General features: G+C 39.3%; 2 protein-coding genes across 2 annotated transcripts in view; one reads left to right on the forward strand and one right to left on the reverse strand.

The window, feature by feature from the left end:
- The window catches only part of vps9d1 (VPS9 domain containing 1), a 79677-nt gene that overhangs the window by 26898 nt on the left and 30121 nt on the right, over positions 1 to 22658 (reverse strand). Inside the window, 9 exon segments of the mRNA XM_079684227.1 lie at positions 1504 to 1608; positions 1611 to 1708; positions 3473 to 3602; positions 4203 to 4547; positions 5843 to 5988; positions 6779 to 6864; positions 7147 to 7225; positions 8523 to 8575; positions 8691 to 8753. Of these exon segments, the coding sequence (XP_079540353.1) occupies positions 1504 to 1608; positions 1611 to 1708; positions 3473 to 3602; positions 4203 to 4547; positions 5843 to 5988; positions 6779 to 6864; positions 7147 to 7225; positions 8523 to 8575; positions 8691 to 8753 (1105 nt within the window).
- On the forward strand, positions 10839 to 21385 carry LOC307040977 (uncharacterized protein). The gene is made up of 3 exons (XM_079684228.1): positions 10839 to 13770; positions 14745 to 15997; positions 16267 to 21385. Exons 1-3 carry the CDS (start codon positions 13426 to 13428, stop codon positions 16667 to 16669), a joined length of 2001 nt encoding a protein of 666 aa, XP_079540354.1. The 5' UTR covers positions 10839 to 13425; the 3' UTR covers positions 16670 to 21385.

Consider the following 22658-nt stretch of genomic DNA (forward strand, 5'->3'; position numbering starts at 1 on the left):
ACGATGCCTGACGTGTTTTGGACGTAATCTCGTCTTTGTTTACATTAGCAAGCCTCGCTAACACTCAGAGCTAACCTGTACTGTACAGCACATTTGTTTAAAAAGCAGGAAATTAAAAAAGGAACTCACCTCGTGGTAAACCCGCAAGAGAAAAAGCATTTAAGCTCCATACTGTTTCAGAAATAATCTTTGATGTGGTTTAGAACAGGATGGCGTTTTATCACAGCAGAATTTAACTTTATCTCCGGTAGAATTCTGATCAGGCATTAGCTCCGCCTCCTCTTTTTTCTTTTTCAAGCTAAGGACCCAAAATCCACGTTTCTCTAACAGAGCTAGAAAAGAGGGTTTTGAGCAGTAAGGCATGGCTACAATGGGTGATCTGTTTGGTATTTTAAGCAAAAAACTTCACAGACATGTTTTGTATAGGCATGGCCCTACAATATATGTTTCCAATATAGCATAATAGGTCCACTTTAATTTACATCAGAATCAGAATGTTTTTTTGTTTTGTTTTTTGTAAATGTTTATAAATGGGACACAGGGTTCGGTCCGGATTGATTTGCAGTTCGGTCCGAATCCGGACCTTGGTCCGGAGTTTTAGAAGCCCTGCTGTATAATAACGAAAAGAATGCCGTGAATAAACCGAAATACACGTGTCGAAGCGGTTCGCTGCTGATTACTACCGAATATCCGGAGCCCAAAAATGGTATTCGGGACAGCCCTACAGGCTTCCTGAGGGAATCACATAGTTAATCTAAGAGTTTAACACTGCATAGAGAAGAACTTGCTGCTATATTTTTCTGGTATAAAAATATGTAGGAAACCGGTACAGATGATCTGGCCGACATGTCGACTAATGTCAAATCTACCTTATATAAAATATATAATTTTAAAGGTTTTGCAAAATTGACGCTTGACAATTATAACACATTGAGCTTACTGTAGGGAGTAGCAGTTTGATGCTGCAAGATGTAACTCCACTGACAAAACAATGCTACTTCCAAAACAAACATTTTATACTAACTTGCTTGTGTGAACTAAATGTTACACTTTGTAATACCTTCTGAGGCAGGCATGTCAAACACAAGGCCCGCGGGCAAAATCCGGCCTACCATCTAATTTTATCGCAACATTCACACGATTCAAATATATTTTTTAAAGCATGTCAAGGCATTTCTGCCATCACTGACTTATGTCACTGATTGCCTGAAAATAATGAATGACAAGCTGATAGTAAACACAAAAGGGTCCAGGACAAGAGGTTTTCGTCACATTTCGACAAGTCTTGTCATAAGATTACAAAATTATTATAGCCAAATTGAGATGATAAATACAGATCCTGATTTACTTTGCAACATCTCAAAGAAAACAACCTGAGAGAAAACACACAATCCACATGGTGTCTGGCCTCTTTCGGGCTGAATAGAACCATCAGTTGAGAAGCTATCTGTCCTGAAAGTCAGTCTTGGGTGAGGGAGAATAAAACAACACAATGTGACTCACCAATGCATTCCAACTTCCTCTGTGGACAGCAGGTCTTGAGCAGAAGCTTCAGTTCCTGCACAGCAGACTCATATGGGTAGGAACCTTGCTGAGCGTCAGAGTCTTCGGGAATAGTTTGGAGGGAACACCAACATCTCCAGGTGAAACATCCTGGTACAGCTTCATACTCATCTCAAAGGCCTGCTCCCTTTCTCTGTAGACCCTCCTGAGAAGGAAAGAAAAGAGCTAACTACACTGAGAAAAAGTGGGGGAAACATTTCAACAATGTATTCAAGTGAGGCTGCCAGGCTTTTGGAAGATGAATGGTATCTGCGATTAAGTCGGCATTACATAATCTTTCATTGTACAGAGTTCATTGTTGCGCATTCCACATTTTACTGTTAGCAAGATAAGAAATCATCAATGGTAATTTATTCACAGAACATTTAAAAAAAAAAAATATGGTGATGGTGCAGAAGTCTATTTGTAATGGCTTGAGCATTTCAATTGAACAATTTGACAGTGTTCCTGGGTGGGAAGCCTGCTGGATTGTCATACTTGCAGTGCCACCACCAACACATATTGGTTGGTCTGGGCAAGGGACTGGGAGTGAAGGAATAGGGGAACCTCCCACTTGTTAGGTCAATGTTTCTTTCAATTGGAAGCTGCAGAGACGTTGCAGGGGGGCATTTGACCAGGGGGAACTTAGGTCAAATCGTTTTTAGTTTTTTTTACAAAGGAGTAACTCAATTATTCATTCATTACTAAATTGCAATGCAAAATACTAAACTGAAACATTGTTAATAACATTACTTACGCCTGTGCTTTTCCTATCATAACAAATCTCAATAAATGACAGTCCACAAAGATGTATCCGAGAATGAAAAGGATATGAAAAAATGTGGGGCAAGGTTTTTGACATGGGTCAGTTACTTTACACTTTTGGTCTACACACTGTGAAACCAGGAGGTCCTCTTTCAGTAAAGTAATGCAGAACACATCATAACACATTCCAAAATAGTATAGAAAAGTTTCATGGTGCTGTGAGAAGAGGTACATGTACATTTAGCAGATGTCAGAAATGGTCGTACAAATAACAACTGATCATATAAAAAACGATTTGAAGTTAAAACCAGCAATAAAGCTAAAGGAAAAGCTGACATACTTAGAGCAGCACTGCCACATGCAGGTCATGACCAACACTTGATGTCAAACTTACATTTTTGATTAAGAGTATATTAATAAACCTTAACCACTAATGCCTGGAGCCTGACATTTTCTTTTTACGGTTAAGACGTTTTTTTTATAACACAAACCGCATAGCCTGCGACTTGTTCAATTCAACAAACAACTCAAACTCACTCAAACAAAAAGTAAATCAATGCATCAACATTCCATGAGCATTTCCTCTGCTGTATGCTGCCGTCTTGCGCATGCAAGCTAATTCAATTCAGATTATGTATACCGCTATATAACAATTCACAAAGCAAGTTGTTATTAGCTCATAGCTGGCAGAAGATATTATTTCTGTAAAGGATTTTGTTTGTTTGTTAACCCAAACCTAAGATAAATAAAGATTTTACGTAGAGTGGTTTTCCAAGATAAATTTGGCAAACTGCTGAATCAGATAAGTCGTTTTGATGTTTTTGATTGGCACTTATTCATACTTCAATCAAGCAGAGCCAACTGAAGCACCGCATATTAATTTTGCAAAAGCATTAACAAACATTTATTGCTAATAAAATAACTAAATGTTTAAACTTCAAGGCACTGCGTCAGGAATTCCTGCTACCAACACCCAGTTTGTAATATTGCAAATGCAATTGCCATTAGCGGGCCATAATAAGTAACATGCATTACCTGATATGGGATCGATAGTGATAATATTTAAATTAAAATGTTCAAGGTCATCTTAATGGATGATTATGTTTAAGTTAACAAGGATTTTAGTTGAGGATGGTTTATTAAGGCAGTATTTAGGCTATAGTACCTGAAGAGAGCCACCAGCACGCTCCAGAGTGGCGTGAAGAAGGCTTCCTCTATGCTGGCCAGGCACAGGTCTTTAGAGTTGGCTGTGTTAAGGCACTCAAAGGAGAGCAAACATAGGGACAGAAGTTGATCTGAAACAAATAAAGAAGACCCCCAAAAAACTATTATCCAAACAGTTTGACACTGACTGATGTCCACATCAACAAAAAATTGTTGCTTAAAATCAACATAAGACACTGTCTATGCTTGAAAAAGAAACCGTACACTATTGCAATACTACAATGTACAAGTGTTTGTCTACCGCTTAACAGTCAAAACTCCTCCACCAGTTGAGAATCTGCTGAAGGATTGTAAGTCAACCTTTTGAGAGACTCTACGAATCAGCCTACCATAACAACATATTAAAGCTGGCCAACAACATAATCTCTGACTCCAACCGTGTCCTGAACAGCAAATATGAAGTGTTGCCATCAAATCAGAGATACAAGGTCCTATGATTTCATAAGGTCAGACTGAAGCATTAAATACACAGTTAAATGTATGTTGGACGGTCTCGAGCAGTTTCATTTCAGTGATTGTGAAGTTATGTTAAATGTCTGTTTCCATGTATCTTGTCTTAAATGTTTGTCCTTGATGATGTTGCAAATGCAGCCGCTGTGAAGCAAGAATACAAATGTTGGACTCAATGACAGAGTATAATCGTATCGGACATGGTCTATATTTGTGCTCACCGATTGCAATATGAATGTCTTTGACCACAGCCTTCAGATGTTCTGTCAGCGCTCTCATCTCCAGCTCCTGGAGGCTGCCCTCGTCCTGCTCCGGCTGCAGCGACGGATCACAGGTCCCCTCCGAGTCCTCTGTGCTGCTGTGGAGCGGGGTCCGGTCCAGCTGGGTCAGGAACTGCTCCAGGTCTTCAAACGAGTTCTCCCGATCCACCGTGGTCTGTGAGTGAAGCTCCTCCTCTACCTCATCCTCATCGTTGGTGGAGTGGTCGTGAGAGAGTGAGGGGGAGTGGGAGGAGGCGGTGCTGAAGCTCTGGCCGCCAACACTGCTGCCTCTGGTCGTCTTCTTCTCTGTGTGATCAATAACATTTCAGAAATGCATTAATGCTAATGTAGCACCCCCTAGTGATGTTGATGCAGTGGCGAGCCGTGACTTTTATACCTAGGCCCTCTGACCCCCACCCCTTCCCTCGAAAAAAGAAAAGAAAAAAAAGAGTTATTACGTCACAGCGTATACTTCAGCGGAATATCAAAACAACGGCCTGGGGTGCAAAGCGCATCAATGACAGCGTCCCTCTACCACACAAAACAACACCTGTAAATAATCCAATTTGTGTTCTTTGAAATTGAAAAGGATATTGCATTGTGTTTGATACTTTCGTTGCAGTTGTATGTCTTAAGTGTAATTTGGCATGCTTTTATTTTGAAGGTGAGTTTACGCTGTTGACAGGAAGTTGTTGTTGCTATGGAAACAAGAAAAGCTTCACAGCGGGCGGAACTTGTCATAAAATCCGCGATAATAAAACCCACCCATTTAGAGGGAAGATATGATTGGTCAATTGTAGGGTCATTTGACATTACTCTCTCGTTCGCGGGCCCTCTGTGAATTCATAGCTGGACCACCAATCAGCTCCTGTCTTCACAGTAACTTGCAGAGACCCTTATATATACAGTCTATGGCAGAGATGAGCTTCTTTCATTTAACCCTTCACATTCAAAAAGAAACTGCATAGGCCGATTCGAAGGATTTATTTCTTTGGAAATGTTAATTAAAACTTTTTTTAATGTTTTTAAATATTATTTTGAAGAATATCTTAGGCCCTCAGAGAGGGCCTAGAGGGCCCTGATGGCTTGCCACTGCTCAAAATACAAGATACGAAACATGTTCAACCGTGCAACAAAATATAAATAGTCCTACAAATATTTGTATTTTATTTCCTTCTTATTTTTGTCTAAGCTCAAGCGAGCCAGAGTAGAGGGCTTAAAGAGCTGCATGCGGTTCGAGAGCCGCGGGTTGCCGACCCCTGACCTGGCTGCTATCACACTACTTAATGCACGCTCCACTTGTTTATTTATTTATTTTTTTTAAATACTGTTACTGGTCCTTGATGTGTATTTTTGTAAATTGTAATTTGTGTAATTTATATTTTTATCTTTAATATATTATTCATGCCTGTTAAATATTATTTTGCGCCCTTTACTTTTGCTGTAACAATGTAAATGTCCCCTCTGTGGGACGAATCAAGGTATTCTGATCTACTGGCTTGGTTTCACTGACAAAATTTTGTTTAGGTACGAAATCATCAGTCCGTAAACGAAACAGACACAAGCTGAGGAACCTCACAAACCGCTGGTACTGGCCCTACCTGGGTGAGGAAGGTGAGTGCTGCGAGAAGGTGTCAGCGGGCGTGGAGGACTCTGGACGAGACCTTTACTGACGATGGGGTAGAGTCTGTTGTAAACCCGGTACTGGTGTTTCCTTAGCAGCTTCACCACTGGGTGGTCTGCCCGGCTGAGGACACAGAACAAATGCTATTTCAACATCATCTAAATATTACATTTCCTGTTACCAAGCATGATGACATTATCCCATAACCATTCTAATTCCTCCTATTTATATATACAATTTTATAGATCGTAAGCACTTTATTATTACTTATTGTTAAGCTTGACAGCATCGAGAGGGACGGTAAAAAACAAGTTGTGTGTACACATACTTATCTCGGTTATATCATTAATTGATTTGAGCGTGTAGCCTATGGTAACTCTTGTGTCAAACTAGGTGGAAGCCTGTCTAAAGATAACAAAGGAGAAACAAACACCTCTGAGCCGTCAAGTATTGACAGGCCTGACGCAATACAACTAAGACAGAGCTATGATGGCGCAACAAAAGCCATTATTAAGGCCCGTTTATAAATATAAGCTAAAAATTTAAATAAGATGAATGTACAAGCATGTGCAGTATTCCTGTTTTATGGTCACATGCAGAGTTTGAACACCAGATCAAGCACCAAAACTGTAATTGCACGGTTGAGCAACCTGTGATCCAAGTTTTTCATCCATTACATAACTACAGTTGTGTATAAGATATGAAATTCAACCTTTTGAATCTTGAATATAGATCAAGTTTTTTAATTGTCATAGTAACAAAGATATTATGCAATGTAAGAATAAGGACTTTCAGGGACTTCCAACGCTCAGCAATAAAACACATATCCTGTCATTCTATGCACTAAACCACAAGTATTACTTTTGAAAAATAATCAAATAAAATGTCAAATGCACATGTTGCATTCAGATACCTGAGTAGGTAGGAGACTAGACCTGATACTAATGTGACATCACCAGGATTTTCCTTCATGTTGGCTTTCCACAGTTTAGGCCAATCCTGTAGAACACACAAACATCTATAAATGACTTGAAGACAACCATATCTATAATTTCATCAACAATGCTCATTACTGGATACATGTTAGCCCAACTCAGCAACATCAAATGTATCCATTAGTTCTTAATTGATTCCTTTTTGTTTAAAGTTGTGCAACAACATAGTATGAGAAGCATGTAAGCATAAAGTTATTTTAAGCATTTTTGTATAATTATACACAGAATTTCTCGAGACGACTGCCATTAGTTTTGATACATGTGTGGCGATTACTTGCAAACTTACATGGTCCTGCTCATATTCCAGTACATTGGTATAGAGAATGCACTGCTCTTGTTCCTCTGCCCCAGATGCTGAAAATCTGCTGTAATAAAAATATGAAATGACATTCACACTTGCACGCAAACCTGTGGTATTTTTTTTTTTGACAGCCTTGACTACTGAATTAAACATAAAAATAAAAGTGTGGGACGGAATAACCCAACTGATCTGTTTTTTGCTAAAATCACCAGGTACAGTATAATGTGAAGGTGTAACATTTTTGAGTGTTTCTTTTTTTTAAATAGCAAAAGTGACCCAAGAGTAGGCCTGTCACGATAATAAAAATGTTTGGACGATACATTTTCCCGGAAATTATTGCGATAAACGATAATATTGTCGGCACCGTTGTAAGACCATTTTAGACCACTATTAATGATAATATATAATAATAATTGAAGTACATCCTTTCAAACAGAACTTTTGATTGAACATTCAACATTGCAAATGAAATGGGAAATAGTATTCAAATATATAAATTATATATAATAAATAAAACAAAATTAAATTATAGAAAACTAATTAAATCACACACAACCAAAACAATAAATTAAATAGACTTGGGCTGGAAAACATATATATATATATACATATATATATATATTTATTTATTTATTATATATATATATATATAATAAATAAATAAATATATATGAGCACACATTGTCTCACAAGCAAAAAAAAAACTCAAAGACCCAGATGCCCCAACAGGCTATATCCAAATCTGTAATTCAAAGATTTCGAGCAAGGAAATTGCATTGTCGTGCAAATGCATCTTTGATTGTAAACTGTCGGGAAGGTGGGGGCTCTCCATCTCCAGCTGCCGTGTTTGCTCCCAGCTGGGAAAACGGAATAGGGGGTGGTTGTGTTTCAGGTGCAGTTTAAAAGGTTGGTCGTATTACAATTTTTTGTTGCTACTTGCCCCTCACAGCGCGCCTGGCCGGCAGACACAGCCGGGCCAGTAGAGTGGCCGGTCACATCTTTATGTAAACAAACACGCATGTAAACGGCAATTTATCGAGGTCAGAAAAGTTATTGAGTTCATTTTTATTTATCGTACGAGAGTAGACCATCTTTGAAACATTGTGGCTCATTGTGATCATTTTCGAGAATGTATTGAGTGCATACTGTAAACCTTCAACACAATAACAAAACACAAACAGTCTATTTATTTAGTGTACAGTATTTGTAGACTAGATACATGTCCACTAAGCAAACATTAAAGTCTAATTTAACTAACTTTGAGTACCTTTGTCAATACATCTTTTTTTTAAGTAGTTGAAGAATGAAGGCAGAAGCTAAAGCTGAATAAAGTGTATGTGTGTTTGAGAATAGTGGGGTACCTGTTGGCCTCTTCCTGCAGTCTTAGTCTTCTCTCCTCCATCTTCCGCTGGAGCTAATGTCACAACAAGCATTAAGGGTACCTCCATCCATCATAGTTCTTACAAGGATCAGCTATACAGGATTATGTTTTTAAAACAGAGGTATCTTTGTATACATCACAAGGATACAGCATCCTGCCTGGCTTTGGCTATGATGAGGTTCTCCATCATCTGCCGCTGGAGAGACAGCGTCTGCATTGGAGAAGAGGAAATTACTTAAATGCATCACACAAATAAACACGTAAATATTATGTTCTGAATCAATATGTTTTTTTATTTTTAAATTGGAACAAGATGTCAGTCAGTAAACTCCAACAAACTGAGGTAAAAAAAAAAGGAAGGCTGTGTAATGTGAAGCCAGTTCCAGTTCTATTTATAACTACACATTATATTAAAAAAGTGAGTGATTGTTACGGCTGCTGCCTTCCTGGTCGTCTGAGTGTTTTCAGCTGTGTGTTCTATGTAAATGAGCTGTGCGGTTGCCCTCCCGGCATTGGCTGCCATCCCCTGGTCCGCCCCTGAAGATTGCGATTGGAGTACGCCGGGCCCGACGCACTCCAATCGCAGCGCACAGCCGGCGCACACCTGCTGGAGATTATTACAAAGCTCGGGGACAATCATCATTCTGGAGGCTCTGTAGGTGGACAGATGCCTCTCGCTACTTGCTCTTCGTTCTGGGGTTAAAACTTGTGTGATTAGTAGTGTCTAGAGTAGGTTAGTTAGAGTGTAGAGTAGCTTAGTTAGTGTTTAGAGTAGTTAGGATTCTGTGACGGTTGCCTTTAGTTTAGCTGTGTTTTTGTATAGATTATTTGTGTTAGTTGTACCACTTTTAGAGTGAGGTTTTGTTTCGTTCTTTATTTAGTATATTAGTATTTATTTTCCCTGTATGTCTTTAGACTCCTTTCTTAGAGTCCTCCTTTTGTTTGGTTATTTGTCAACCGGTGCCCTTTTGGCCCTTTTGTTTGTTTCAGGCTGCTTGCCTGCCATTTTGTTTACAGCTGTTTTGAAATAAACGCTTATAATTAATACCAATTCCACTCTGGTCGTGTTATTTCCCTTTGGTTCCCCTAGCCCAATAGGGAACGTAACAGTGATGCTTTACAATCTGCACAGCACCAGGGATAGGGAAAACACACAGGTAAAAAGCCTATAAAGTATACTGTCAACCATTACAGCAAGACGGCAATAAGTACAAGCTATGATCAGAGTTTGCATCACCAAGAAGGTTTCCAAACGTCCAAATACCAACAAGATACTGTGAATTCTGTCATACAGTTACAGTGAACCAACAGCAGGAGCTCAGTGCTGTTCCCTCCTGACCGTGGAGTCACAAAACTTCATTAGGCTTCAACCACTTGTACCCAAGTACTGTACTTAAGTAAACATTTGAGGTAATTGTACTTTCCCCAAGTATTTTCATTTCATACTTCTACTCTATTGTACTTTTTTCTCCAATACATGTAGGCCTATAGAGTGGTGCAGTGACGCGTCCTAAAACCCGGAAGTAAGCTGCACATGGGTTCCCTCAACAAAAAAGCAATGGGATTTAGCTGGAAATAAGGTCTGTGGAAAACGAACCTGCTAGATAAATGCACGTTTTGTTCAGCCGGATAATATCCACATGTCTACCCTACTTTGATCATTTTCGAATCATAAATCTAACGATCATAATAAATCTATCGATTAGATTATAAATTCAGATTTTGCCACACAACCTTCTGTTAAAATATGATTATTTGGGATAGATTAAACCATCCAACATTATAATTGGGTGACTAAAATCATGAGTAGGACATTTTACATTTTAAAAATTAAAAAGCTTAAAAAGTATTTTACAGTCCCAGCTTCTTAAATGTGGTATATTGGTCAAATTTGGTAAAATGGTAAAAATTGTGGTGCAATAGTATTTTTACTCGTGATACTTCAAGTACATTTTCCTAATCGTACTTAAGTACCATTTTCGAGTAGAAGTAAAAAATCTGAATAGCCTACTATTTACACCACTTTCACTATATGAAAACTTTTTAAAAAAAGCTAGTAATGATCAATAATGTGTTGTGCTCTTTGAACCACTTTTATGAACGTTACTTCTCTAAAAAGGTGATTTTTTTTTTTTAGGCACGCGCAGAATAACCACACTTCGGTGTTTCCTCCGTGGCGCCGTTAGCTCTCTAGCTGATGTGACTTTACCTTTACAAACGCCTTTAGTTTCCTCCAGTAAGCACGCAGCTCCACTTGATGCATTTTCGGAATCTGAATAACAAGTTATCATTCATTCAAAAAACTTCCATATAACACAACGAATGAAGCGTTGCAGCGTAACAAATTATGTCTCTTGCTTACCATATTTTCTATGACTGGAGAGATAGGAATAAGAGTAGAGGGAGTTCAGCTCTACAGCTTAGAAAGTGTTGTCAAGCCTTAAATACCCCATGTAGTACAGGGCTCTGCACACAGCACACACTCCCCTTCACCCAGGCCCGGACTGGCCATCGGGAGGACCGGGAGGTTTCCCGATGGCCTGGCCTGTTTAAGTGGCCTGCTGGCCTGAGGAATCTTTTTTTTTATGTATGTATTGTGAACGCAACGCTGTGCAAATGTGGGTCTGACTCTGCCTCACAGAGGGTGACTGGCTGTCTACATGATGTGGCCTGCCGACATGGCCACTTTCATACAGATCATACACTGCCCTCGATTGGTCTCTGTGTGTCATTCAAGCTCGGGAGGGTGTGTATGTGTGGCGGGAGCGAGGGAGAGAAAGCGCGCGCACCGGTTACGTGTAGTGTTGTTTTTAGCATCTGGTGCTAGCTAGCTGCGCTAACGGATATAATGAGCTGTCAACAAGGTGGAGGAGAGTCCTCTCCTGTCAGACTGAGAGACTGATAACTACAGCTCAGGTGAGGTAAAGGAATGTGTTTAGATAGTTAACTTAGTCTAAGTTCTCTGTGGGTCTCAAACGGTTTGGTCACCATTTATGTAAACACATATGTCCATTTGAAGGGGGAGTGATTAGTAAAATATGCATGAATAATAGATGAAAAAATGTCAACTAGGGGAAAAAAGGTAAGATAAACTTTGAGGTCCACCTCCTCTTAAATATGTTCACATGGATAGGTTCCATAGATTTGCACTTTAAAAAAAAAAAAAGTAACCCATGTCCATATGTTTATTCTGGGGTAATAGATTTAAAGTTTAGGGCTATCAGTATGGGCAGCGACGCTGTAAATATTGACAAATAAATCCAGGAAAATGGCACAAAAGAAAAGTGGCCTGGCTGGGTGTATAATTCCCGGCCTGATTTATTGTCCCAGTCCGGCCCTACCTTAACCCAGCGCCATATGCCTTAACCTAATCAACAAGACGCGTCAGCCTGATGTAGATACCAAACCGGAAGTACCAATCCAAAATAAAAGCACACACGATACTTAAAATGTTGACACACCATTATTTTAAACACACTTTAGGCTGATGTTGAAGTATAGTATATAGAAAAAACGGGTCAAACGAAACAACTTCAGAATGAGGACATTTAAATAAACTTTAATGGTGATGGATTTGTTACAAAATAATTGTATTTTGGGGAAAATTTCACATCATAAGAAGAACTGGACAGACTAAACCAAAATTAGCAAATGTGTACTTAGAATGATTTCAGTATGGCCCCACTATTACAAATATTAAAAATAAGAATTTTCTTTGTATTTTTTTATCCTGTATTTGTACCGGTTTCCCCCCGATGTCAATCATTTACAGAGTTCCCGTTAGCCGGTAATTACCGGACTACGACCAGTAAAATATGCTGAAGACCGGCAAATCTAAATCTCTCCGGTCAAAGCTTCCGGTCAAAATATATTTCCCCTTAGCGCAATCGAGAACCGCACTGACGCGTCATAAAACCCGGAAGTAAACTTCTTCCGGTTCTTTTGTCAAAAACCAATGCAATTTCTCCATAGGATTTTGGAAAATAGCTCGAAATAAGGTCTGTGGTTGACACACATTTAAGAGAGGGATCACGTTTTGTTCAGCCGGATAATCTCCACATGTCAACCCTACTTTTATAATTTTTTAATCATAAATCTAGTCGCCAGAAGCAAAATGCTAACGTTATGCTATAAACGAACTACAAGCCAGTACAGCAGCAGGGTCGCACGACTTCAAAGTCACGCCAACTTAAGATCGTTTCAACTGACTTGCACTGAAACTGCACTTTGAACACTTTAAATATATTAACATTTTAAACTGTATACCCCGGTTATCTAGGCCCTTTTTGTTTTGTTTCATGTATACCACGTTTATCTAGGCCCTTTTTGTTTTATGTTTACATGTCACACTGTGGGAAACGATATTTCGATATTTCTGGATGTATAACACATGTTGAATTTTTGACAGTAAAGCTGACTTTGACTTTCGCACGCTTGCATATTTTAACAAAGCTTTTCATTTTAGCCACACTGAATTTAACTAGAAGTCATGGCTGTGTCAATTACCAGTCTGATATCGTTTTACAAAGATGACAAGAGTGTAGATTAGGGTTGCCAACTGTCCCGTTTTTGGAAACGTAAGTAACTGTCCCGTAATGAACTGATACGGGACGCACCTTGTCCCGTATTTTGGGGTGGTGGAAGAATGACCGCTCGTTATGGTGATTCTCAGTCATTCGCTCTCTTGAGGACTGCGTGCGCACCTCTCAGAGCCACACACACACAAGCAGGGGGGGCTATCTTGAGCTGTGGGAGCAGCAGCATGCACGCTCAGCTCATTGGTCAATACTCATAGTCATGCAGCAGAGGAGCCAATCACTATAACGTATCGTATCTTAGCAACCGTTTCACCTCCATGCTGCTCGTCCTGCCCAACATGGAAGATGCTGCCGACGACAAGCACAAACAAAACTACCTCCTCAGAGTCCGAAAGTGATGCAAAAAACAACTTTTCTCCTCCTCCTCCGCCGAAGAAAAAGACGAAAAGAAAGAGTTACTACAGAACTGAGTGGGAAAAAGAATACGTGTGGCTAGAAAGCGTAAGGGACGATGTGCACAAGGCAAATTGTACTGTCTGCCGCCGACAATTTTCAGTTAGTCACGGAGGACTAACTGACGTTAAACAACATGCTGCAGGTGAAAACCACATGAAAACAGAGAAGCAAAGGAGAAGCCAGGGAGCCTTGACACAGTTCCTCGTTCGTCCAGCAACTCCAGAGGCTAACTTGGTATGTCAAATAAGGATGTTAATTTTGTATATGAATTTAAATTAAACCTACATTTACAAACATTTTGTTTGGTCAATTTCATACTGCTAAATGTTCAATGTAATTAAGTACCCCAACACTGATACACTGTGATATTTTTTAAACAATATATGATCAACTTAATCATATAATGATGCAAGTAGATGTAATGACTAATATTTATTCATAATCAGAGGTGGTAGAGTAGCCAAAAGTGTACTCAAGTAAGAGTATTGTTGTTTTAAAACAATATTACTCAAGTAAAAGTAAGAAGTATTTTTCATTAAAACTACTATTCACCTCCGGAGACCCAGAAATTAATTGTGTCCACTATAGAGGACACCAAGGGAAAGGAAGGACTGAAGGATGGAGGGAGGAGTGAAGGGAGGTCAGAAGGAGCTAGGGAAAGAAGGAAGGAAGGAGGAAAGATTGAAGGAAGGAAATAAGCAAGTAAGGTAGGAAGGAAGGAGTGGAAGATGGAAAGAAGTAAGGAGGGAAAGAAGGAAAGAGGGGGAAGGATGGAAGTAAAGAAGGAATGAATGAAGTACAGATTTAAGAAAGGAAAGAAGCAAGGAGGGAGGGAAGGAATATATATATATATATATATATATATATATATATATATATATATATATATATATTGTATTCAAGAGGTGGGTAGAGCAGCCAACCGTATTCTTATTTTAGAACAATATTACTTAAGTAAAAGTAAAAAGTATTTTTCATTAAAACTACTCTTCAAAGTACAATTTATCCAAAAAGCTACTCAAGTAAATGTAACTCATTACTACCCACCTCTGTTCATAATAAAAAATAATGCATACTATATACAACCTATACACACTCAAACAGCTAGTATATACATGTGTAATACATATCAGGTAGTATTTGATATTATATATAATATTATATTACAATGATTATATGTATAGTGATATTTTCTTTTTCTTTTACAGGTAACTGCTGCTGAGGTAGCCCATGTTTATCACACGGTCAAACATAATTTGAGCTATAACTCATCTGATTGTGCATTCAAATTGACCCTGCAAACACTAAGTGACTCCTCAATCGCAAAAAAGATGTCGTGTGGGAAGACAAAAGCTGAGGCAGTGGTCACTGATGTCCTGGCACCAAAGGCAGTTGAAGAGGTACTCAGCCATTTGAAGAGTGAAGTGAAGCCGCTCCAGTTTTCTCTACAAACTGATGCCTCAAATAGAGGCAATCGTAAGATGTTTCCCTTGGCTGTGCAGTTTTTCACTCCAGAGAAGGGCATTGTTAAAAGGCTGATCGACTTTGTTGAAAATGCAGATGAGTCTGCTGCAGGGATAGCCAGTTCAATCCAAAGTTCTCTGGACAAAATGGGTCTAACTTTGGATCATGTGTCTGCATTCAGTGCAGACAATGCAAATGTCAATTATGGCATCCATAACTCTGTCTTCACAAAATTGAAGGAGTCCAACAGCGAGATCCTCCGTGGCAACTGCCATGCACATGTGGTCCATAACACCGTGAAACATGCCTTGGATAAGCTGTCAATTGATGTGGAAAATATTGTCCTGAAGGTGTACGGTCACTTTTCCATCTCTGCCAAAAGGAGAGAGACCCTGAAGGAGTTCTGTGAGTTTCTGGATGTAGAGTTCCATGACATTCTGCGCCATGTGGTGACCAGATGGCTGTCACTCAACCCTGCAATCAGCCGCTTGTTGGAGAACTGGACTGCGCTGAAGTCATATTTCATCAGCCTCGGTGATGAATGTCCAAGGCGGCTGCGAGAGTTGCTGAGGTTGCCTGAAGATGCAGCTGGGGTTGAAGAGGAGGCTGATCTTGCAGAGGTGTATCTCCTCTTCTGCAACAATGTCCTGATGCTTTTTGAAGAGTCGGTCAAAAAACTGGAGAGGGATGCCACCACATCTGCTGACCTATATGCCATCATGGACTCTTTTCTGAGAAAACTAATCAAGAGAAGAGATGATCAGTTCTATGGCTACCTCACCAAACAAAAGCTTCGGCGTCTCATTCCATCTGAAGCTAACCTTGCCAGGGAAGAGTTTACAGCCTTCTTAAACACTGCCATCACTTATCTGCAGAAGTGGTTCACATTCTCTCAGGAAAACTGGCTCTTTTACCTGCAGCCACTCTGTCTGACATCTGGGAACATCTCATATGAAGACATGGAAAAGATCATTGAGAAGCTACACCTAGTTGCCAGGTATGTAACTCACACACTGTACCACTTTGTACTTATTCCCTTTATACTGGCATATTATGCACACCACTTTTGTCTTGTATTAATAAAAAACAAAATTATACATAAATACTTCTCATCATACAAATCATGTCTTATTTAAATGCAAACAAATGCACGGGGCTTTTATGTGTTGTTTTTAATATAACATTTTATCAAATGAATTCAACAAGTGTCTCAGTAGTTTTTAATAATGCTACTGAACTGAATTCCAGTTTCATCTCTATTCGCAGGCTCAACCTCTCCATGGATGAGCTCTTTGATGAGTGTGTTACGGCAAACAGCCTCCTCGATCACCTCACAAAGTCAAAGGATGATTGGGAGCTGAAGGGAACAGCTGAGAGGTGGGTAGCAGTTCTCAGGGGCCGGGCAGCTGACCTTCCAAACATTCTGGCTGTGGTGTCCTTTGTCCTCAGCATCCCTTCCTCTACTGGGTACGTGGAGAGGGTCTTTTCTTTGATGAAAAATAAATGGTCAGATGTGCGGAACAGATGCTCTGTTGAACTAATTAAGAGTGAGCTGATTGTCACTCTCAATTATGAAGAGTCTTGCTCAGAGTTTTACACTGCATCTCTGGTGGATAGACAACTCCTTGCTGCTGCAAAAGGCCAACAAAAATACAAGTGGAAGAAATAGGGTTGTGTGACATCGTCTCTGGTTGTTCCATAGGCAGTTTTGGGGTTTGCCAATAGTATTTTTTTTCTGCTTTAATGTGCACACACACACACACACACACACACACACACACACACACACACACACACACACACACACACACACACACACACACACACACACACACACACACACACACACACACACACACACACACACACACAGGTGGTGTGTTTTTCTTTAGTTTACGATTTTGCACTAATCTACTTTTTTCTTTCAAAGAGGCCAAATATGTTTGCACTACATCTCAAACACACTGTTTTTTGTTCAGAAGGTGTATATTTATGTTTTTTATTCAGAAGGTGTGTTTTGCACTAATCTATTTTTTCTTTCAAAGAGGCCAAATATGTTTGCACTACATCTCAAACACACAGTTTTTTGTTCAGAAGGTTTATATTTATGTGTTTTGTTCAGAAGGTGTATATTTATGTTTTTGTTCAGAAGGTGTGTTTTGCACTGATTTATTTAGTTATTTAAAGACAACTGTTTTGCACATTTGAAAAAATAAATGATTGAACGATAATCTGTTTCTCATGTCTCATGTCTATAACCTAACTATAACCTCACACTTTGGGTGTTTGACACAAAATTTAGACTGGAATTGAGGGGTTTAACCCAAAAATGGGGGGTTTTGCCGCGCTGCCAAGATGTGTCCCTTATTTGAAACTCTGGGAGTTGGCAACCCTAGTGTAGATAGGAGAGAACCACTACAAGTCAGGACACGTAAAACAGTGAAGCCTAGATGAAGGTGTGCTTACTGCGGTGTTGTCAGGGCTAGCATGAGGGACAAGGTTTATAGTGTCGGTGAGTAGTGATAGCAAGAGTACCGTTAACCTAGAGTTAATTTATTCACATACATTCCCATCAACAAATCAATTTTATGTGTCACATGAAATCTTTATTAGGCAAGGCAAGGCAAGTTTATTTATATAGCACTTTTCAACACAAGGCAATTCAAAGTGCTTTACAAAAAATGAAAGACATTAAGAAAATGGCATTTAAAATCAGTCATTAAAAAGAAAAGCTAATAAAATAAACATTAAAAGAAAAAACACATAGATAAAAGTTACATTGCAGTCTAAGATATGAATAGTTCAATTAAAAGCAGCGACAAAAAGAAAAGTCTTGAGCCTGGATTTAAAAGTAGTAAGAGTTGCAGCGGACCTGCAGGTTTCTGGGAGTTTGTTCCAGATATTTGTAGCATAATAACTGAACGCTGCTTCTCCATGTTTAGTTCTGACTCTGGGGACAGAAAGCTGACCAGTCCCTGAAGACCTGAGAGATCTGGATGGTTCATCATTGAGTAGGAGGTCAGAAATGTATTTTGGGCCTAAACCATTCAAAGCTTTATAAACAGCAGCAGTATTTTGAAATCTATTCTTTGACACACAGGAAGCCAGTGTAAAGACTTCAGAACAGGAGTGATGTGATCCACTTTCTTAGTTTTAGTGAGGACTCGAGCAGCGGCGTTCTGAATCAGCTGCAGCTTTCTAATAGATTTTTTAGTGAGACCTGTGAAGACACCATTGCAGTAGTCCAGTCTACTGAAGATAAAAGCATGGACAAGTTTTTCCAAATCCTGCTGTGACGTTAGTCTTTTAATCCTAGATATGTTCTTTAGGTGATAGTAGGCTGATTTAGTAACTGTTTTAATGTGACTGTTGAAACTCAGGTCAGAGTCCATGACTACACCTAGATTTCTGGCTTTATCTGTTGTTTTGAACATTGCAGACTGAAGCTCAGCGCTAACTTTTAAACGTCCTGCCTTGGCTCCAAAAACCATTACCTCAGTTTTATCTTTGTTTAATTGGAGAAAGTTCTGACACATCCAGTCATTGATTTGTTCAATGCACTTACTCAGTGTTTGAATTGGAGCATAGTCTCCTGGTGAAATGGTTACGTACATTTGTGTGTCATCCGCATAGCTATGGTAACTTATTTTGTTGTTCTTCATTATCTGAGCCAGTTGTAGCATGTAGACGTTAAAGAGAAGAGGCTCCAAGATTACAAATATTACACACCAGAAAACACAAATATCCATGAAATAAACATACAGTAGGCTATAAACAATTAAAGGGATAATTGGGAAGGCATTACAAATGTAAATATATTTTAAATAATAAAACAATCCCACCACCACAGGTATCTACAGGAGAAGAGGGAATTCTCTCCACAAAATGTGAATGCCCACGTGGAGAATGGAAATGCAGTCATGCGGCTGCATGAGCCATCTTTGCCATCCACAATTTCAGCTGCACTGACACCCCCTGTCAGTGGAAGAAGCCAAAGGCAGCTAAACGTATGCATTCAGTGGAGGATGTTGCAATGTTGTAGTTGTTAGAGTGTTAGGTTTCCTGTCAGCTCGTCTGTTGGGAAGATATAAAATATTAGTTTCATGGAAGTTACCCCGTCACATATAAGAGCATTAAGACATACAGTAGATAGGCTAAAACAAAACATCTAAAGATATAACCTTGCACTTTGATAAGTCTCGTGAACATTTTCACTATTTTGACATTTTTATAGATGAAAATTGAACTAAAGCAATAAATGGTAGATTAATCCATATTGAAAATAGGTGTCAGCTGCTACACTAATTATAATAGTTATATTTCTTAATTAATTAAGATAAGATATTACTGTATTTATCCCAATTTGGTAAATGTTTGTGTTGCAGCAGCATAACAAGAAAAACAAAATATAAGTTATTATATACAAAAGTATGTGAGGGATGGGATATTAAATTGAATATGTAAAATGTACATGAGATTTTACGTCCAAGAGAAGCTATGGAGCAGAGAGTTCTCTGCCAGCCAGAGGTGATTTGTTATTAGTTCAATATGTCAAACTGATTTCCCTGACTACAATCTTTAGTTACATGGTGAAACGTTATGCTGCTTGTACTAATTAGACTTATCATATAAGCCACACAGGTTTTAATAGGATGTATTCATTATCTTTACTTATGTTGCGGTCTTTTCAGCAGCGCCATCTCTAAAACGCCGATACAGTGACTACCCATCATTTACATTTCACCGTGACATGGAAAAAAATGTAACGTCAGCTTACCTCATGGCACGAATCCAGACTCTCCTTTGGAAAACATTCGCCGGGAAACGATAGAACAAGCATGTTTCATGCAAAGACCTGTGGCTGCAACCCGGATCAAAGCAACAAACCATTGAGTAGCTAACTATTAGCGCTAGCTTTAGCTAAGGTTAGCTAATGAAACGAACTGCCGAGTAAAATTGGAAAACACTGGTAATTAATTATTCTATCATTTGTAAAACTAAGGTGTTAAAAACGACAATTTCAAAAATACAGATTCTAATGGTCAGATATAGATATACAAATACTAAAGATAGGCAGGTACTTGCTTTCAAGCAGAACACAGGGGAAAACAAACTTAGCGGGAGTGTTTACGTGTTCGGCGTAATGATGTACAACGGCCTCGACAATTTCTGTAGTCCTATTCAGCCACTCGGTAACAACCATCGTTTTTCAGACACGGACCTTATTTCGAGCTATTTTCCAAAACCCTATGGAAAAAATGCATCGCTTTTTGAGGAAGGAACCGGAAGTGCTAACATTGTTAACTTACTTCCGGGTTTTTGGACGCGTCACTGCGGTTCTCTATACCTCATCAGTTGCGCAGCTTGCGCCACTTATGTGACAGACAAAAGAGTATGTGACAGAAAAGAATAGTCAATTCTAATGTGTAACACTTAATGTGGAGAAAGAGATGTCCTGTATGGGTTGATTGTGCGTTGATCTGTTGGTAATGCCTCGGGGTTCCGGTCGGCATGTAAACAAATGCATAATGCAATACTTTGCGGCCTCACCCAGTTGCATAGCGATGCTCAGTGGCGCCTGGTGGAAAATATTTTTGGTGGGGCTGTTGATATAGTGAGTAAAACAATTTTTTTGTGGAGAAATGACCCCTTAAATTGGGACTTCTGGTGATGTAATGGCCCCATAAAATCGTGGTTCTAGGGCCAGGAACAACCAGGCTGAGTCGGGCTGAGTATGCTAAACTAACTGCGGTCGAGCCAGCCTCCACTCGGGAAAACCTAGTCAAGCCAGCCCTCACGTGATATTGCGGTGCGTTTAGATGATAATAAAACAAAAACTGTCCAGTATCAAAGACTCATTTCACTTCATGGTGATAGCAGGACATCCCATCTAGTCACTCAGAAAAAATCAGGACATTCTGATGTAGAGTTTCAAAATAAAAGACCTTTGAAATCTCTATTGTATGAGCTATCATCCCTGTTTTTAGATGAGAATAAAACCAAAAATGTCCAGTATCATAGATCCATCTCACTCCAGGGTGATAGCAGGACACCCCATGTCGTCACTCAGAAAAAATCAGGACATTCTGATGTACAATTTCAAAATAAAAGACCTTTGAAGTCTCATACAGATGTAGCACTGAATTTTCGGACTCCAGCTTACAGCTTCCTGCCTACGGCCTGCAAAAGACCAGTATAGAGGAATGTTAAGCCCTCCCACTATTTTCCAAGAGGGCGTAGCCAGATTTTCAATTTCAGGTTTTAACCAGGAGATGGCGCTTCATTCACAAATACAGAAAGACAAGTTTCATGGACTTTCAGTTGTGTTTTGAAGAGCATTTGAACACATCAATATTTTAGATCAACTAAAGTATATCTAATCTTGTAATACAATAATATATAGTCTTTATATATTAAATAATCATAATTATAATGTAAATGTTTACATTACACTTCTTTATTTGTTATGCTCATATTTTAACCTTTACAATCGTTTGCTTTAATATGCAGTATATTTTTGTGTTTGCTTCCTCCTGCTCCCTTTCGGACACATACTGTATGATTTATTATTATTATTAATATGAAGATATTATTAAGATAAGATAAGATGTTACTTTATTGATTGAACATTTTAGTTTAGAATGTGCTGTCCCACGGTAATTCAGAAGGCTCACAGGTCACATTCCGACCATTATTTAAAACAATAGGTGCTTTCACACCGTCTACAGTTTGATTTGTATAGAGGGAGCTCTGTCAGTTTTCGAATTACCAATTTGCTTTTGGGGAGCCCTATTTTTCAGAGCACATCCTGCTACTAAATATGTCACACGCACGCTCTGTTGACTGGCGCAGCAGCGCGGATGCGATCAATTGCTATAAAAACACTCTTCTACTAATACAGACGGTGTCACTATGCCGGCGGATGTGGCCGTTGTTGAAGCCTCTTCAGGCTCCGCATCGGCAGGCCTCTCCCTCGGTGTGGAGCTGTCAAACTCGACCCTAACGCCGCTTACAGCCGGCCAACTAAAAGTTGTTTTCCGTTCACGTTGTCATTTTTAGACTCCTTCGCTTCTTTGCTTGTGAATCCAAAAGCTGTGACGCTTGGCTGTTTTCGTTTTGCCATATTTTTTTATTACACAGCCAGAGTTAAAAAAATATCAATATGAACATTTCAAATACCGCGCCGGCATCACCGCCATAAACATAGCAACGTAAGTAAGAATGCAGCGCCGCCACATACAGATGGCAACACCCAGACATATTCACAAATATAAAACAAATATTCAGAAACTGTAATGAACAATAACTATTATTTAATTCAAGAACTGTTATTTACAGAAACTCAACATTTCTAATCTGTGTGACACAAATATGCACGATTGTTTTGGGCTCCCCCTATTTTTCTCAAAGTCAGCCATCAAGGGAGCTCCCTCCCTCTTCGGGGGAGCCAAGCTCCCCCTAGCTCCCCCCCATTTCGAACAGTGTCTATGGCTGAATGGCCAGGGGTTAGGTGCGGCGCATTTGTCATAGGTGATCAGAGCTAACTGCCTGCCGTCAGATTTCATTTAAAAAACAGATCTGATTTTAAGACTATTTCTGCGCTCATAAAGAATGATAAGAATAAGAATAATGCGTATTGAACTGGTTTCATTAATTAG

This window comes from Notothenia rossii (genome assembly GCF_949606895.1).
Source record: "Notothenia rossii genome assembly, chromosome: 5".
NCBI lineage: Eukaryota > Metazoa > Chordata > Actinopteri > Perciformes > Nototheniidae > Notothenia > Notothenia rossii.

Bases quoted from the DNA above. Each gene is read 5' to 3' on its own strand.
- LOC307040977 (XM_079684228.1), top strand. From the start codon at position 13,426: ATGCTGCCGACGACAAGCACAAACAAAACTACCTCCTCAGAGTCCGAA. The intron at 13,771-14,744 runs GTATGTCAAATA...TTTCTTTTACAG, and splicing joins CAACTCCAGAGGCTAACTTG to GTAACTGCTGCTGAGGTAGC. The intron at 15,998-16,266 runs GTATGTAACTCA...CTCTATTCGCAG, and splicing joins AAGCTACACCTAGTTGCCAG to GCTCAACCTCTCCATGGATG.